The sequence below is a fragment of the Rhinatrema bivittatum genome, chromosome 16 (genome assembly GCF_901001135.1).
Source record: "Rhinatrema bivittatum chromosome 16, aRhiBiv1.1, whole genome shotgun sequence".
NCBI lineage: Eukaryota > Metazoa > Chordata > Amphibia > Gymnophiona > Rhinatrematidae > Rhinatrema > Rhinatrema bivittatum.
Window position 1 is genome coordinate 35353035 of NC_042630.1, and position 19036 is coordinate 35372070.

A 19036-nucleotide genomic window follows, 5' to 3' on the forward strand; every position below is an offset into this window, starting at 1 on the left:
TGCACCAACTATTCCTATGGTTCAGCCCGAGTCTGTTCCTGTTAATCAATCATTGGACTCTGTGAATACTTTACATCCACCTAATATTTCCATTTTGGGTGATGGGGATTCAGAAGAACCGCACAACGTGACTTTCACAGATGTGTGGAGATTGATTGCTAAACTAAATATAAATGTCTCCCAATCAACCTCGCAGTTGACCTCCTTAGTGATGGAAAATAGATCCTCCCTTGAATTACAAGGGAAAAAGTTAGAAGAACTGGAAATCTGTTGCCTGCTTGAACTTGAAGGTTCTAGCTCTACAAAATACAGGAACTGCTCATATTAAAGATAGTTTGATTTTGCATAGTGAGATGGAATATATGGAGAATTTGTTTAGATCTAGAAATTGACTTATAGTCAGTTTTCCTTATACACAATTACTTTCACCATCTGAAATGTTTAGGAAATTTTTAAAAGAGATCTTCGCATAAGATAAATATAAGATGCCACATATCAATCTAGATAAAAGAGCTCTGACCGACGTGCCGGAAATGTGCAGTAGAGAGCGGCCGTGACCGACGTGCCGTGCCGCAGCCCTGACCAACGTGCCGCAAAGGGGCCTTGCTCCTTATCTCCAGCTGAAGCGATCACAAGCAGCTGCAGCAGCAGCGCCCAGCATCCTGCCCCTGTCCATGCATTCATGTTGCTGAGCAAGGTGTAACAGCCAACGTGCAAAGAGCTGAACAGAGAAGGCAATGGGCACAGAGAAGATCTGAGTCAACTCGCCCTCCTCCCCCGCCCCCCCCTCCCAATTCCTCAGATAAGGAGAAGCCAAGTAAACATCCCGCAACTACAGGGAGGGCAGAGTAGTGCTGGCAACCCACCCGCGGGTCTCAGCCACCACGGGAAGAGTTTACGTGGGCAACACTGCCACCCCACTTCCCGTAAAGCAGAGCAACAAAAGTGAAAGCCAGAGCCCTGCTCCCTCCTCCCTCTCAAGCCCCCAATCGGATTACTTAAAGGCACACAGAAAGAGAGCAAAAGCAAGCCAGGCAACGCGTCTCAAATCTGCTGCAGCTCCTGCCACCACCACCGCCTCCGGCCCTTCGCGGTGCTGGAGGTGGTGGGGGGGGGGGGGGGGGGGGGCGAGGAGCGGAGTGTTTCCGTCACTCTCCCAGACACAACAGGCGTGGGAACTTTGCGAGCTCTTGCGAGAGCCGAGCAAAGACTTAGGTGGAGAGGGGACAAAAATCTTGCCCGTTTTAACGGGGATTTCGGCTTGTCTAAAATATTCTATCTACCGAGACAAGGCAATGTTAATGCTATGGATAAAGGAAGGAAGGAGGATGTAGTGGGTAGCCCTGGCATAAGCACTTTTTTTTTTAGAAGGGTCGTTTGATTTGATAACACATAGGGCTACATTAATAGTGTCCTTTTGTGCTGAACAGGATAAGGATCTAATGTTTTCTAAATTCTTTAAAAATAAGGATATTGGGGCGCTGTTGAGCCGCGCTACGAGATGGTCGCGTGCTAGCCGAGCTCCTTCCCAGAGCCCTCAATACGCTTTATTTTGCAAGACACCTGGAATAGATTTTGGCGAGAAACGTTGAGTACAGAGTGGAGGTTGCGGTCCGGATGGCTGCGCGCAAAAAAACCGCCGACCTCAAGCGGTTTTCGTTTAGCAAACTTTCTGACGACATCCCCATGGATGATGGCGCCGAGCAGGCCGCGCAGCGGCGGGACGAGCTGGAGGAGGCACCCGAGACAGACCCCGACGCTGATACTATGGCGGGTCGGGGGTCAGGAGGCCTGCACCCGGACATCCCCACGAGGTCAGAGATTCGGTCCTGGTTCTGCGAGATTCGTATGGACCTCAAAAATCATAAGGCAGATCTCTTAGCCAGCATGGCCGAGTTAAGGGAAGATTTCAACTTACTCGGACACCGCGTGGACGACATGGACACCCGTCTTGATCACCAGAGTGCTCATTTGGATTCCCTTACCAGTAGCCAGAAGCAAGCCTCGACTGCCATGGACTTAATGCAGGAAAAACTTGAGGATTTGGAGAACAGGGCTCGGAGGTCCAACCTCCGCATCCGTGGGGTGCCTGAGACTGAACTATTCCAAGACTGTATGCAAACGGCGGCGGCCATTTGCAAAGCTATTATTCTTGAACATAGGCAGCCCGGGAGTGAGGCCCAGACTGAACCGATGATCGTATTGGAGCGCGCACACCGCGCCTTAGGGCAGAGGAGAGACAATCAGCCGAGGGACATTGTGCTGAAATTCCTTAATTTTCAACAGAAGGAGGAGGTGTTTGCTATGGCCCGGTCCCATCCAGGTTGGACCTGGCAGGACTGCCATCTTGCTTTCTACAACGACTTGGCGCCCTCTACCTTACAGAAGCGCTTTCAGCTCCGCGAGGCCACCACTGCCCTCCGTCAGGCGGAGATTAAGTATCGCTGGGCTTTCCCTTTCGCCCTGTTGTTTCAGTATAAGGGGATTTCATATAAGATCAAAACTATGGCGGACGCGGTTTCTACATTTCAAGAAGCAGGCCTAGCACACTCTTTCTTGCCTGTGGCACACGCCCCTACGCAGACACGGACGGACGCCACTCCATGATGGCAGAGACCGGGAACCGGCAAGGGACGTCTGCGGCGGCAGGCTACTCCGGTCACCCGAACCACACCGGATCAAGGATGAACAGACTGTCGTGGACTGTCGCATGGCTACTTTCTACGCGTCCGGCCCATTGGACATTGTCCATGTATCCTGATGGGACTGTATTTTTGATACAGGTTGAGCGGTCTGGTTGGCTGCTAATTCCTTTACATTCCTTGGACTTGTTGTTCCCTATTGCATTTCTGTGTTGATTCATCCAGGTGTCACTTTTCGCATGTTGTATGCTGTTTTCGCATTATTTGGTATTGCCCAGTTATGAGGTGCTTGGGAGGGGGGGGGCTGGTGGTCGACCGCTGGTGCTGTTCATGTGTACCCCCGGGGTTGAGGTCCGCGTAGTCAGGTTGCGGACACTTCTACTGTTTCACCCACTAGAGACAGAGCCGCATTTCATGCGGGTCTGGGCTCCCCGGACTGACCCACTTTTTGAGGGGGGGCCGGGGTTCACCGGAGGCAGTTCTTTCCGTCATAGTTCGCCGTTAAAATTTGGGGTATTTCAGAGTAGCATTATAAGCTTGAGGGGTCTTCACTTGCCTTACTTATGGTTAGATTAGTTTCCCTCAACGTTAAAGGGCTAAACACATATCGGAAGCGTTTTCTTCTTAAACAGGAATTACAGCGTCAAAAGGCAGACATAGTATATGTGCAGGAGACGCATCTCAAACCTCAGCATGGGCATCTTTTGGGGACTAAATCTTTCCCTCACGTCTATCATGCCAGCTGCAGCGGGGGGGCCAAATATACTGGGACGGGGATTCTACTTTCCGCTTCCCTGGTTTATGAGTATGTCCTTCATATTGCGGACCCTAAAGGCCGCTATTTGTTACTAAAAATCAAGCTGGGCACACAGGTATACACTTTGATCACGGTATACGCCCCCAACCAAGCTCGGGGCCCTTTTTTGACGGAACTACGGACATTGCTTTTAAATCATGCGGAAGGTTTCATTATCTTGGGGGGCGACTTTAACATTACCTTGCAGCAGAACTTGGATTCTTCCACGGCCCATTCTCACACACCGCAGTCACTACGCAAACAATTAAAGGCTTTATTAGCGGATTGGACACTTATGGATATATGGCGGGTTCGCCACCCTCACTCTCGGTCCTACTCTTTTTACTCTCACCCTCATGATAGCTATTCTAGAATAGACTATTTCCTGGTAGATAGGCAATTGGGCAACAGGGTGCGCTTCGTGGACCTGGATGTTATTTCCTGGTCGGACCACGCACCTGTCCTCATGGACTTGGATGTGAGTGATGGTGACAGGGGGGACAGCTTTTGGAGATTAAATGAATCCCTCCTCCAAGATGCCTCCTTTGTACAGCGCTTCGAGTCCCAGCTTTCTGAATATTTTACTCTTAATTCCACCCCGGATATCAACCCTGGTGTTGTGTGGGATTGCTCTAAAGCGTATGCCCGGGGTTTATTAATTGCTAGAGCGGCAGCATGCAAACGCCGCACGCAGGCAGCCAGGAGGGTTTTAATGCACGACGTTCAGCTACTTTCCCAGGAACATATGAGAACCCTATCCCCCAAATGCTATCAAAAATTGTTGGTGGCCAAATCTGAGCTCTACAAATTGGATAACGCTCAGTTGCTTCACGCTCTAGAGCTTACTAAACAAGCCTATTATGAGGGTGGGGACAAGGCTGGGAGATTCTTGGCGCGCAGTTTGAAAGCCCAAATGACCCGTAATAATATCTCTAAAATCAAAAGCGATCGGGGCGCGATGCTGACGGCCTCCAAGGAGATCAGGGAGGTATTTTCCAGCTTTTATGGTCACTTGTACTTGTCGGATCCCCAGATCTGCCCAGATCACATCCTACAGTATTTACACGGGGTGACTTTACCTAGTCTAACTCCAGATCAGTTACGGGAGTTAGACGCTCCTATTATGGAAGCGGAAATATTAGCAGTTATTAAGGATCTTAAACCGGGTAAGGCCCCGGGACTGGACGGCTTGTCGGGTGTCTACTATAAGAAATGTGCTAACACTTTAGTGGGTCAGCTGGCACACTATTTCAATAGCTTACGGGAAGGGGGTATTATTGCTTCCCAAGCTAATGTGGCCGGCATTACGGTTTTACCCAAACCAGGGCGGGATCCGACCCAATGCGCCTCTTACAGGCCCATTTCTCTCATAAATGTCGACCTTAAGATCCTAGCGAGAATTCTGGCCCTACGCCTCAATAAATACTTACCTACCCTTATTCATAATGATCAAGTGGGGTTTGTCCCCCATCGGATGGCCGCGGATAATATCCGAAAGGTACTGGATCTATTGTGGTGGGTTCATAAGACTAAGGAACCTGCTGTATTGCTTTCTCTAGACGCTGAAAAAGCGTTCGATCTGGTCCACTGGCCCTTTTTATTCGCTACCTTACAAAATATGGCGTTTGGCCCCCACTTCCTTCAATGGATTCATAAGTTGTATGATCACCCGAAAGCGAGGGTTAAGGTTAATAGTGGGTATGGCCCCGCTTTTAATATTGGCAGGGGCACTAGGCAGGGCTGCCCACTGTCGCCCCTATTATTTGCTTTGTATTTGGAGCCACTTACTATTCGGATCCGTGAATCCTTGGCAATTAGGGGGGTTGAAGTGGGGGGCTCTCCTTATAAATTGTCTCTATTCGCAGACGATATTCTGCTCTTTTTGACGGATCCCCTGTCGTCACTCCAGGGGGTTAAGCAGGAACTGGATGCGTATAGTGCAGTGTCCGGACTTAAAGTCAATCTCGAAAAATCTGAGTTGCTCAATATTAACCTACCCTTGGAGACTGTGCAGCAAATCCAAAGTCATTTTTCTTTTAAGTGGGCTAAATCCCATATTAAATATTTAGGGGTGCGAATTTCCTCTCATTTATCTGACCTATTCCAACTAAATTATATGCCCTTAGTTGATAAAATTACCCTGGACTTGAGTCGCTGGAATCGAGGCTCATATACATGGCTAGGCAGAATTGCTATTGTCAAAATGAGTGTATTGCCAAAATTCTTATACCTGTTTTCCTCACTCTCGGTTTATATCCCTGTACATACGCTCCGTCGATGGCAGCGTAGGCTTTTTGATTTTATCTGGCGCAGACGACCCCCCAGGCTGCCCCGCAATCTTCTCTACTTACCGAAACAGCAAGGGGGTTTGGGGGTTCCCAATCTTATGCGATATTACCATGCAGCGCAATTGAGGGCTCTCTTAGACGTCAACCGCACTGCTCATCCAAAGCAGTGGGCCCAACTTGAGCAGATGGTGGTGGGCCCGATGGCAATTGCCGCCATGCCTTGGCAGCCCAGAGCCGTTTGGGGCCCGGTCCATTGCATTCCCTGGGCCCTGGAGACCACGCTGCGAGTGTGGGGCCAGACCCGTAAGCACCTGCTGGGGGATTTTAAGTATTTCTACCAATCCTCCCTGGCTTTCCATACTGGTTTTTCTCCGGGACGCGATTCCCCCCAGTTCCACAGTTGGAGGGAGAAAGGGGTCTTTACTATAGGACATTTTCTCTCTCAGGGATCCGTACTCCCATTGGAACACTTGGCACTCAAATATAATTTACCCCCTTTAAATTTTTTAGCTTATGCTCAAATTGTTCATTTTATCCAGTCTCTGCAACGTCAGGGCCTGATTAGGCCGGGGCGATCCATCATAGAATCCTACTTCATGTATAGTGACATTCTTAAGGGGGCCACCTCCAAGTTGTACCACCTCTTTTTCCAACAAGGTATTGAACAATGCACCTTTGTCAAACAATGGGAGGCGGACTTACAAACTCAGTTGGGGGCCTTCACCTGGGGTGCTATTCTGAAGCTAGCTGGCCAGTGCTCGATTTCTGCTAACATTCAGGAAAACTGTTTTAAGATGATATATCGGTGGTATCGGACCCCTGACAAATTACACAAATGCTACCCTCATCTTGAGGACAAGTGTTGGCGGGATTGTGGAGCTGTGGGCACTTATTTGCACATTTGGTGGCACTGTCCCATATTGGCGCCTTTATGGAAGGAACTCTTTGTTTGGTTGAGTGGTCTGCTGGACATAGCTATCAGCCCCACTGTTACCACAGCGCTATTACAGGTTTTCCCTGACAACGTGCCCAAAAAGTACCATAGCGTATGTGCCCAAGTGTTGGTAGCTACCCGCAGTCTCATAGCGGCTAATTGGAAATCGAGGGCTATCCCGACCCTCATGGAGATTAAGGGGAAACTTCATTTATACTATCGGCTAGCCTACTTGACAGCCTCCAGACGCCGCCGCCTTCCCACTTTCACCACCTCCTGGAAACCTCTAGCGATTGCTTTAGGCCTGGCATGACTTCCAGGCAGTGTATATGTGTTTCGGTTCCATTTGATATCTAGTGCATGTTACTCTGAACTTCATCTGATGATACTTCTATGAGTTGCTTTCTGTCTGCACTTGCTATACCCAGTTATTCCATGCTCAATACTCGGTGATTTGACGGACTTTACGTTGTATTCTGCTGCTCTGTTCGGGGGATGGGGTGGGGAGGGGGGGAGGAAGGGTCTTGCTCAGGGGGATCTTGTGGGGGTTGACGTACCCCTCACCTTCTGAGAGGTTCAATTGTTTACCTATTATGTGGTTATGTTCTGTCTGTTACAAAGTGAATAAAAATTGTCAAATTTAAAAAAAAAAAAATAAGGATATTGTCTTTTGTGGGCAGAAAGTTCGTGAATTTCCTGATGTCTCCAGAGCTACTCAAGCCCGAGGGAGACATTTCCTTTCTCTGAAAAGTAAAGATCTGGCCTGGAGTGCTTCTTTCTTTTTAAAATTTCCATGTAAATGCTTTATTACTTTTCAATCTAACATAAAGATGCTGGTGGTGTATCTCTTGCTTAGCTTTGAGGATGTAAACATGGCTAATATTTTCAGATGTTCCCCTTCCCTTTCTGTTTGACTTCCTTTAGATTTACTCTTTTCTTTGATGTTCTCCCTATTTGATTATCTTTTATGGGAGCTATATAGATATGATTATGAAGTATTGATCCTTATTTAATGGAATTTTATTTCCTTGTCATGGTTATCCCAGTTTCTTTATATCTATTTATTTATTTTGACCTTTTATATACCAACATTCATGTAGAGAAATTACATATCATATCGGTTTACAGTGAAACAAAAACATTGCAAAAAGCATTACAATGAACAGGGGGTTTCTTTGTTATGGTTAACAGAATGTCATCAGCGAACAGAGATACTTTGTACTCCAGCTGACCAGCCATTATCCCTGCAATATCATTGAGGTTCCTCACTCTTGCCACTAATGGTTCCATCACCAACGCAAACAGGAGTGGGGAACGAGGGCACCCCTGTCTTGTCCCCCTTCTCAAGGTGAAAGATCTCGAATATCCCCCATTTACTTTAATTGATGCTTTCGGATTTGTATATACATCCCTCTGAACTCCCAGCCCCATCTTTCCCAAAACTTTACAATGCCCAATGAACCCTATGAAAAGCTCTCTCTGCATCTATAGATAGGAGAATCGTCTGTTTCATTTTCCTTCTGAGACCACCAAATTAAATTTTTCTGTATATTAACGGCCGTTTGCTTTCCCCGAATAAATTCTGTTTGGTCTGTCCCCATTAATGAGGGCATCACTCAGCTTAACCTGGCTGCTAATATTTTCAAATCAATATTTAAAAGGAAAATGGGTCTATATGAACTGCATAACGAGACATCCTTCACTGGTTTAGGTAGAATAGTAATACCTGCTAAGGTCATTGAGTCAGGTAAGCTCTGGGTCTTTATTAAAGCATTAAATAGTTTCAGTAAAATAGATGCCAACACATCTTTAAATGTTTTGTAACATTTTTCTGTATACCCATCAAGACCAGGTGATTTAGTAGTTTTTAGGGAGGATATTTAGGAAAATGAGTTCTTACCTGTTAATTTTCATTCCTGTAGTACCACAGATCAGTCCAGACCGTGGGTTGAGCCTCCTTTCCAGCAGGTAGAGACAGACTAAAACTGAAAGCGTGTCCTACATGAGGACAGAGCCTATCCTGTAACCCTTCAGTATAGCCACTGTCAAAGCAGAAAACAACAAAACCAGAATACGATCAAGCAAATAACCATAATGCTCAAATGAGCAACTGTAGAACAATGTAAGAAAACATGGTATGACTATACGCTCTTGCGTATACTTGGTACTGGAACAACCAAGGCTTCCGGTGTAATTGCTCAATATTCTTGCAAAGAATGAAGTATCAAAATCTGTGAATCTGCAAGAACAAGCTTTGAGAGGACAGAAAAGAAAGACAAACAGGGAAGGGCGTCTGGACTGATCCGTGGTACTACAGGAATGAAAATTAACAGGTAAGAACTAATTTTCCTTTCCCTGTATGTACCCGGATCAGTCCAGACCGTGGGATATACCAAAGCTTCCCTATCCTGGGTGGGACCGAGACAGTCGCGCTCGAAGCACTTGCCACCCAAAGGAACCAAAAACCAACACTTGCACATTCAGACGGTAGTGTCAAGCAAAGGTATGCAAGGATGTCCAGGTGGCGGCCCTGCAAATCTCTTGCGGAGAGACCGATTGGCTCTCTGCCCAGGAAGTAGCCTGAGAACGTAGCGAGTGAGCCTTTAAGCCCTCTGAAATTGTCTGTCCTTGGCAGAGATAAGCCGAGGAAATGACTTCCTTCAACCATCGTGCAATAGTGGTCTTAGAAGCCGGCTTGCCCCGATTGGGACCACTCCAGAGGACAAAAAGATGGTCCGAGACCCGAAAGTCATTGGTAACCTGCAGATACCGGAGGAGAACGCGTTTGACATCCAGTTTACGAAGGTTGCCTCCAGCGGTACCCGCAATTTTGTCCGGAGAAAACACTGGAAGCTCTACCGACTGGTTGACATGGAAGGCGGACACCACCTTCGGAATTAAAGAGGGCACCGTTTTGAAAGAGACACCGGAGTCAGAGAATCGCAAAAAGGGTTCCCGACAGGACAACGCTTGAATCTCAGAGACCCTCTGAGCAGAGGCGATCGAAACAAGGAAAATTGTCTTGAGTGTAAGGTCCTTTACCGTAGCCCGACGGACAGAACAGAGGGCCCGGAGGACCAGATTGAGACTCCACGAAGGACAAGTATTGCGAGCGGGCGGATGTAAGTGTTTGACTCCCCTTAAGAACCGAACCACGTCTGGGTGAGCCGCTAGAGGATGACCCTCGGCCTGTCCGAGAAGAGAGCCAAGAGCGGAAACTTGCACGCGAAGAGAACTGAAGGAGAGGCCCTTGGAGAGACCCTTCTGTAGAAAAGAAAGAACTAACGAGACCGGGGCGGAGCGAGCTGAGACACCTGACTCTTCACAAATAGCCTCAAAGACTTTCCAAACGCGCACATAGGCTAGAGAAGTCGACTGCTTCCGGGGCTCTAAGCAAGGTGGAAATGACATCTTCCTTGTAGCCCTTACGTCTCAGACGCCGCCATTCAAAAGCCAGGCCACTAGACAAAAACGATCGGCCTGGTCGAAAAATACGGGTCCCTGCTGCAGTAGACGAGGAAGATGGCCCAGCCGCAGAGGTCCGTCCGTCGCCAGTTTGACAAGATTTGCGAACCATGGCCGGCGAGGCCACTCGGGCGCTACAGAATCACTGGCCCCCTGTGGAGTTCTATTCTTCTGAGAACCTTTCCCACTAGGGGCCACTGAGGGAACACGTACAGAAGGACGTCCGTGGGCCAAGGAAGAGCCAGAGCATCCACTCCCTCCGAGCTGTGGTCCCTCCAGCGACCGAAGAACCAATTGGCCTTGGCAATGCACATGATCGCCATTAAGTCCAGGTGGGGAGGGCCTCACCTGCCAACGATCAGATCCATGGCTGCGGCCAAGAATTCCCACTCTCCCGGATCGAGCGATTGGCGACTGAGAAAATCGGCCTGAACATTCTCCTTGCCCGCAATGTGGGAGGCCGCCAGGCAATCCAGATGTCGTTCTGCCCAGGCGAAGAGACGGCTGGCTTCCAGGGCCACCAGGCAACTGCGGGTGCCCCCATGACGATTGATGTAAGACACTGTGGTGGAGTTGTCGGACAGCACTCTCACTGCTTTGCCGCATATGAAGGGGAGGAACTCCTGCAGAGCCAGACGCACCGCCCAGGTCTCCAACCGATTGATGTGCCAGCGAGTCTGAATGGGCGACCAGACTCCCTGAGTGGAACTGGACAGGCAGACTGCACCCCAGCCCAAGAGACTGGCGTCCGTGGTTACTAACATCCACTGTGGAGACTGAAGGGGCATTCCCCGGAGAAGATGGGGGAGTGAAAGCCACCACTGCAAGTTGGCGACGGTAGAGGCCGAGAGGGGGAGGACTATGTGGAACTGTTCCGACACCAGCTGCCAACGGGATAGCAAAGCTTTCTGTAACGGTCACATATGAGCAAAAGCCCAGGGAACCAGATCAATGGTGGAAGCCATAGAATCGAGGACCTGCAAGTAGTCCCAGGCCGTTGGCAACGGCAACGAGAGCAGATTCCGAATCTGGCCGATCAACTTGAGGGCCCGTGCACGAGGCAAGAAGACCTTGCCCACGCGAGTGTCGAAGCGGGCTCCCAGGAACTCTAACTCCTGGGAGGGCTGAAGGTTGCTCTTGGCATACCCGGGACCACCCGCACCCGAAGAGACCCCGGAGGCTCCGCAGTCGGGCAAACAGTCAACGGCGCAGAGCGAAGAATTTTTACCGGGGGGGGGGGGGGGGTGGTGGTCAAGGGGGGGCTTCCCCCTCCTTCTGCAAGCTAGCCAAATAAGATTTGTGCAGGAGGACAAAATCCGGCGAAAAACGAGCCCTGGAATTCCCGGGGGGGAGGGGAGGTCAGGGACCACGTCCTGGGAGGCCTCGGGGCTTAAATCGGGGGGTAGATCAAAAAAATTCTGCTCCCTTGACCCAGGCAGCTCCGAAACCGGAGCTGACGGAAAATCCAAGATGGCCACTGTTCCCAGGCTTTGCCGACCTGGGAACAGCCTGGCCATGCGTTGGGGATGTGATCCCCGAGCTAGATTTGCCTGCCCGGCCGAGGAGGGGCCTTCCCCACCCGGCAGGCAGGCAGGCAGGCAGGCAGAGCAGAGTCCCTCGCGCGAAAATCGCGACAAGGACTGCCCACAGGCAAGGCAGGCTACTGGCCGCGGCATCAGGGAAGCCGCTCTGAGAAGAAAAAAGCTAAAAATAAAGATGATTGGCAGCCCGCCGGCAGGAGTGAAGCAGGGGAGAGTCCTGACTCCTGCCTGTCTGGCTGCCAGTTTAAGCCCCCGTAGAACCAAAAGAATAAAAAAGTAAAAACATATTCTGTAAGTGCTGTAAAAAAAAGTTAAATAAAGAACTTTGAAAACTTTAATACTTTTTTTTTTTTCTAAAAACTGAGCACAGCACTGGGGTTCTAAGCCCCCTCGGCAGCCAGACGGGGGAGAGACGAGAACTGGACCACCAGACTCGGTCCCCTCACCTGAAAGCACTCACCGACTCAGGCGACGCTCCGCACAAGGGGCGAAGCCCCCCCGAGTCCAGCAAGAGCTAGGAGACGGTACCGTCTCCTGCACAGAAAAAAAGACTATCTTAAAACTTTTTTTTTTTTTGAGAAGAAAGAGCCAATCTAACTCCTAAAAGAAGTACTTGCTTGATCCAAGGAAAATAAGGCGAGCTGGCTAACTAGCCGAAATCAGAAGACCGAAGGGTGAGCTGATGCACCTGCTGGAGACAGACAAATACTGAAGGGTTACAGGAGAGGCTCTGTCCTCATGTAGGATACCTTTTCAGTTTTAGTCTGTCTCCACCTGCTGGAAAGGAGGCTCAACCCACGGTCTGGACTGATCCGGGTATGTACAGGGAACCTCAAATATTTCTTGACCAGTAATTTCTTGATCTAATTTTAAGGCAAATTCAGGCGGTATTATCGGTAAAACAATCTCTTCAAGATAACTTTTCATATCATCCTTCATTATATGATTGTCTGATGTATATAATGCTGCGTAGAACCCTACAAAGCATTCCCTGTTATTGTCAGCATCATATAATCATTGCCCATCTTCATCTTTAACCTTAATGATATGATTCTGAATCTCACATGCCAACAATTTACTTGCTTTGTTTCCCATTTCAAAATTAAACTGGTGGAGTTTAATTTGTATTGAAGCTCCTGAATTAAGAGATCTTGCAAAACTGCCCTTTCTTTTTCAAATTGTTGCAATTGTCCTAATCTGCCCTGTTTGCTTATGAATTTGTGCTAAAGTACTGATATTGGAAAGTAATTGATTTTTCTCCTCCTGTTTCTTTTTCTTTCTAGCTGATGACCAAGAAATCAATTTTCCTCTCAAAACTACTTTGAGGCAATACCACACCATCTGTATGGACACATCTTCTGTGTCATTAATTTGAAGATATTCAGTGGGATATCTTTTTCTGTTGGGCTTTTTGCCTTGTCATTAAGGAACGGTCATACAAGGCCTGTCTCTCACTCTTTCCCATCTCATCAGGGAATCATTGTGCACTTGCTTTCCTACTTTTTCCCATCAAGGAACCATCAAGGCCTTCATCATGGCCCCTTCCTGTCTAGCTCTCATCAAGAAACCATCAAGCAAGGCTTCCATCATGACCTCTTCCTGTCTGGCTCTCATCAAGGAATCATCAAACAAGGTCTCCATCTTGATCCCTTCTCGTATTGCTCTTATCAAGGAATCATCATGCAAGGCCTATATCATGACCCCTTCCCATTTGGCTGCCGTCAAGGAACCAACAAGCAAGGTCTCCATCATGGCCACGTCCCATTTGGCTCTCATCAAGGAACCATCATACAAAGCCTCTATCAAGGCTCATTTCTATTTGGCTGTCATCAAGGTACCATCATGCAAGGCCTATATCATGACCCCTTCCTGTTTGGCTCTCATCAAAGTACCATCTTGTAAGGTTTCTATCCTAGTTGTTTCACATCCAGCTTTCATAATCTTTAGTCCTTCCTATCTGGCCCTTTCCTGCATGTTCACATCCTATTTGTCTGGCATCTCCAGCCAGTGCCAAATGCAGAGTACTAGCCATGGCCAGCCCTGTCTGTGGTCGAAGCATTTCCTAAGTGCCATCCAGTGCCTCCTTATACTGGTTCTGAATCTCCAGTTAAAAAAGTCTGGGAGCTATGGGTACCATATAACAACGGGTGAAGGGTGTCAGGGTTGGGACGACTGATCAGGGGAAAATGGTGAGGGGGACGGGAGGTAAAGAGATTTGCCACAGGGAATACTTACGGTGGACATTGAGTCTGATGGACGTTTCCTTTCCTGCAGGGATAGCGTCATTAGTGGTTCTGCAGGTGAACACTCGGCCAATGTCCTGATCTGTTGGGTAGACAAGGAGACAGCTGGTCGTGGTTTCTCTCTTCCCATCTGCTAACACTTCCTGTGAAGGAGGAAAGGCAGAAAGGTGGGAGGAAGGAGGAGGAGGGAAGGGGTTAACACCATCATTTTCTCCTGGGCTGGAACAGAGTAAGAGCATTGCATTTTCACCCCAGGGGCTGCAGCTGAGGAGTGATTTGGGAAGTGTTTTCTCTGTGAGGGCAGAAAATGCAATTTCATTGGCTCCTTTTCCTTCTCTCTCCAGTTCTCTCTTCCATCACTTGACACTGTTTCCCCTCCTTTTCTTCCTGTCTCCCTATATTGTCTCCCAACCCATTTGACCCTTTTTTCTCCTCCTTCTCCCTCCCCTTTCCAACATTCTCCATACTCTCTGCTATTGACTCTCTGACCATAAAAACATAAGCGCCAGGCTAGATCAGACCAAAGGTCCAGTAGATTTGGATTCAGAACTACACTGGATTTGTCACCATGGCTCAAATAATCTGAGTCTGTTTGATCCTGCCCTGTGCCCTCTGCCCCTTGCTCTGCCTCCCCCACCCCCCACCGTTTACAAGGAGTCACAAGAGCACCAGCCCATTGCAGAGATGGCTATGAGGAGCCCTCCTTACTGTGGTGGCAATGGCTCCTTCCTGATGGATGCCATCTCGGAACCAGGCGATGGCCGCGGCAGGCTTGGCACTGCGGGCATGGCACGTCAAATTATAGGGCGTCCCAGCCTGAAGGAGAATCTCTGGAGCACTGTCTATGATGGGGTCGTCTGGAGGAACTGGTGCCAAGATAAAACAAACAAAAAAAAAAGCAACATCCTCCTATCAGATGCTCCCTTTTGCAAACCTCACTAATGTGGGACTGTGTGCTGGGAAGTGTCACACGTGACGCCACCCGCATTGCTGCTGGATTGGGTCGTGCAAAGCCAATGTCGTCACATGTAATATCACTTCCTATCCGCACCAATCAGATGCAAGCATGTAGATAACTGAGGACCATCTGTGATGCCTTTCTGAACCTGGTTAGCTCCAGGGAGATAGAGAGACAGACAGATGGAGAGAAAGGGATGGAGGGGCGTGACAGAGGCAGAAAGGGAGGGGATGAAGAGAGATCAAAGAGAGGGAGACGGCGGCGACAGAGGCAGAAAGAAAAAGATGAGTTGAGAAAGAGGTGTGGGAGGTAAGACTGAGGGAGAGTTGAGAAAAGATGGCGAGGAAGAGCGACTAAAAAGAAAGAAAGATTAGGCAGAAGCTCTGGAATGTTGTTTCCAATTGCCCAAGAGCGTTCTCACTAATTAAGCAGATTTATATTAAGAGCCTTGAATTCTTCCCCACAGTAGAAGATGGGGTGGTAGGGGGAGCCCAAGCTATGTGTCCCTGCCTGCTGACTGGTGTGTCTCTTCCTGAAACAGCGAGGGACTTAAACATCAGCAAGGATATTTTCCCCAGCTGCCTAGAGTATCCAGGATTCCTCGGCCTGGGGCCGGCTCGCTGGATTATTAATCCAAGGAATTTGGTTAAGGAGGTAAGGAAAAGGCTCTACCCAGGCTTCAAAGGAAAGTTTTAAAACAATGTTCTGTTATTACAGCTATCCTGTAATGGAGTTAAAGTACAGGATAGCAGATCTGTAGCCTCCATTCGGCCCTGAATGAGCCAGTGGTACTGGCCGTGTGGCCACTTGTATGGTAAATGATATGCTTCGGCTAAATACATCTGTATGCTCTGTAATGGACATTTTTCCCTCGCATGGTACAAGTTTTTGCTTCCTAAGGCTTTTGGCACGTTTATGACAGTGAAACAAAACAAGTTGTTGTTCCTGGACTCGGCATCTTTGGGAGAAGGCACGCTGGTGAGATGTGAAATGTCTCCCCGCTCCCCACACCCGTGGGAGGACTATGAACATTTAACCATACGGTGAGCAAATCAAAATCCTTAATATAGACTTAGATAAGTAATTTTGGCAGGTTATGCACTCTTAATCAAGTATGGAGCTGTCTGAATCTTTGCAAATAATCTTCCTGACGAAGCTGGAAACGGGCATCTGTGGATCCCATTCCCACCACCCTCCCTTCCTTCCCCTCCCTCCCCCCAGCAAACAGGACACGTGTGGCATCAGCACTTACTCAGCACGGTCAGCTTAGCACTACGGGAGCGCAGGGCAGCTTCCGTGGCTTGGCACTCAAAGGAAGCGTCATCAGATAGTTCGGCATCGGTGATCTCCAGGTTGTACTGCCCCGAGTCCGCAGTGCCGATGATTCGGTAACGGGGCCAGGCTGGAAATAAAAGTAGATGGGGGTCGGCATTAAAGCAAGGCAGCAGCTCTAGGGAGCGCTTGTACTTTAGCTGAAATCTTTGACTCTGGACACCTGGTGAAAATTGGAATCTTGGCAGGTGGCAATAACTTCCCTTGCAACAATGTAATAATTATCCCAAATTAATGCTGCACACTAGGCATGTGCATTCGTTTGATTCGTTTCAACTAATGTGCGCGAACAAACAAAACAGAAAAGAACCCAAATATGAATTAAAAAATGAAAAACATTTTTTGGCTGCACATCCCCCCCGTACACCTCTTGAGATTACTGAAGTGCCATATGCAGATATAGTAGATGGTACTTCCATGTTCTCATAAGCTCGTACCTGTCAGTATCTCTGGATACCTCTTTATTTGTTGGTCCGATAAAAGGCATTGCAGTCCATGGAGAATCCCCTCCCAATAACACAGCTAGTCAAGCTGACTATCTGAGCTGAGAGGGAAATCAGTTCCATAAGAATTAGTTATCCACTTTGATGTATGGGGAGTTGAACTTTGTAACAGACAGGCCGATACAGTACAGTGCGCTCCGACACGCGTTTTCGACGCGCTAGCTTTATCCCTTATTCAGTAAGGGGTAATAGCGCATCGAAAATGCGCGTCCAACCCGCCGAACCTAATAGCGCCCACAACATGCAAATGCATGTTGATGGCCCTATTAGGTATTCCCGCGCAAAACAGTAAGTAAAATGTGCAGCCAAGCCGCACATTTTACTTTAAGAAATTAGCGCCTACCCAAAGGTAGGCGTTAATTTCTGCCGGCGCCAGGGAAGTGCACAGAAAAGCAGTAAAAACTGCTTTTCTGTGCACCCTCCGACTTAATATCATGGCGCTATTAAGTCGGAGGCCCCCAAAGTTAAAAAAAGTTAAAAATTAAAAAAAAAACATTTTTGAAATGGGCCCGCAGCTCAAAAACCGGACGCTCAATTTTGCCGGCGTCCGGTTTCCGAGCCCGTGGCTGTCAGCGGGCTCGAGAACCGACGCCGGCAAAATTGAGTATCGGCTGTCAAACCCGCTGACAGCCACTGCGCCTGTCCAAAAAGAGGCGCTAGGGACGCACTAGTGTCCCTAGCGCCTCTTTTTGCTGCTGGCCCTAATTTAAATAAATTAATTTAGTGAATCGCGCACACAGGAGAGTGGCCTGGGCGCGCAACATTTACTGTATCGGCCCGTATGTGAGCTGAAATGCTTGGCTGCTGCCTTTTGCCAGCAGATGGCGCTGTTGGCTCGGCTCTCTAAATCTATTCAGGCGACAGAACTGTTGCTGAGCGCAACCCCAAAGGAAAAGCCATGGGACCGAAGCCATGGTCAAGAGGAATGGAGGGAGGGAAGGAGGGTGCATGTGGATGGAGCAGGGTATGAATGAATGAGGGAACAAATGCTCACAGCAGAAGGGGAGGCGGCTTTGGCCCCCCCCCTTTTTTTTTTGGCATTCACGGTATACTGCCAGGGTTTATCAGCTGGCTCCAGGTCATTGGAGCCAGTCCTCATCTATGGATTTGTAGTTCTGATTTCTCTAAGAAATGTCCTAGATGGACAGATGGCATGATTAAAAAATCTAGACTTTTGACGGAGAGGTAAAAATTAAACAAAGGGCCAGGAAACAGGCTAGCACATACAATTATTTGACTAAACTGTAACATTTCAACAGCTCTTCAAAAACACGTGAACAGACTTCTGTGGTAGAAGAGAAGCAGCCTAGGATGCAGGTGAGGGGAGAAAAGCAAGTTTGCTTACTAAAAACTGTGTTTTCCATAGGTAGCAGGATGGATTAGCCATGTTGTCTTGGGTGATGTAATTCGATGGCACACAATCTGGAATATTCTCAAAGTAGCAGAGCTGTGATGCTCTGTTTATGTGCAGCAGTTCCAGTGCGATTGTCCCACTCTGGTCTCCTCAGTTGATATCAAAGATTGCAGACAAGGTAAAGACTGCCAGGTAGGCGGGCGAGTATGTATGGCTAATCCAACCTGTTATCTACAGAATATACCGTTTATGGTAAGCAAACTTTTTTTTTCCTGTCAATAAGCAGGCTGTATTAGCCATGCTGTCTTGGAGAGTCCCAAGCTAAGGGTTGCTGTATCCCTTGTAGGGTAACATGTTCTTGCTTCTTTCCTTTTTTTTTTTTTTGCAATCTGTCTACCTCAGTGGTAGTCTCTAGAGGTCCTTACTGAACTCAATATCGCTTTGCCTACTGCACCGTCAGATCGTGATAGCTTTTCCAGGCAATAGTGAGCCATGAAGGTGTGAACTGATGACCAAATTGCAGCTTTGCAAATATCATCAATGAGAACATTCTTTACATGCGCCAAAGAAGATGCTGTGGATCGTACTTGATGAGCTTTGATCATCCCAGAGAGCAGTAGGGAGGTTTTGCTATAGCAATATCGAATGCAACTTGTTATCCAAATAGTTCTCTTGGTTACTACAACTCCTGGTTGGAGTTGTTGGAGACAAACAACTGCTGATCTCGTCTGTAGCTCTGCATTCTTTCTTTATAGTATGCTAGAGCACGCTTACAATCTAAGGTGTGCAATGCCCTTTCTCCTTTGTTTTTATGTGATTTTGGAAAGAAAATTGGTAGGGAGATTGATTTATTGAGGTGAAAAATGCTCACTACTTTTGGAAAGAATCTTGGATGTGGTCTGAGTACCACTTTGTCATGGAAGAATTGTAGGTACGGGGAAGTATGTACTACAGTTTGTAGTTTGCTAAGTGACTGCTAC

General features: G+C 48.2%; 1 protein-coding gene across 1 annotated transcript in view; it reads right to left on the reverse strand.

Annotated features, from left to right (window-relative positions):
- The window catches only part of KIRREL1 (kirre like nephrin family adhesion molecule 1), a 194029-nt gene that overhangs the window by 44594 nt on the left and 130399 nt on the right, over nt 1-19036 (reverse strand). The window contains exons 3-5 of the mRNA XM_029580915.1: nt 16120-16269; nt 14618-14775; nt 13902-14052 (exon numbers count right to left, since the gene is read on the reverse strand). Coding sequence (XP_029436775.1) covers nt 13902-14052; nt 14618-14775; nt 16120-16269 — 459 coding nt within the window. The remainder of the gene's footprint in view (nt 1-13901; nt 14053-14617; nt 14776-16119; nt 16270-19036) is intronic.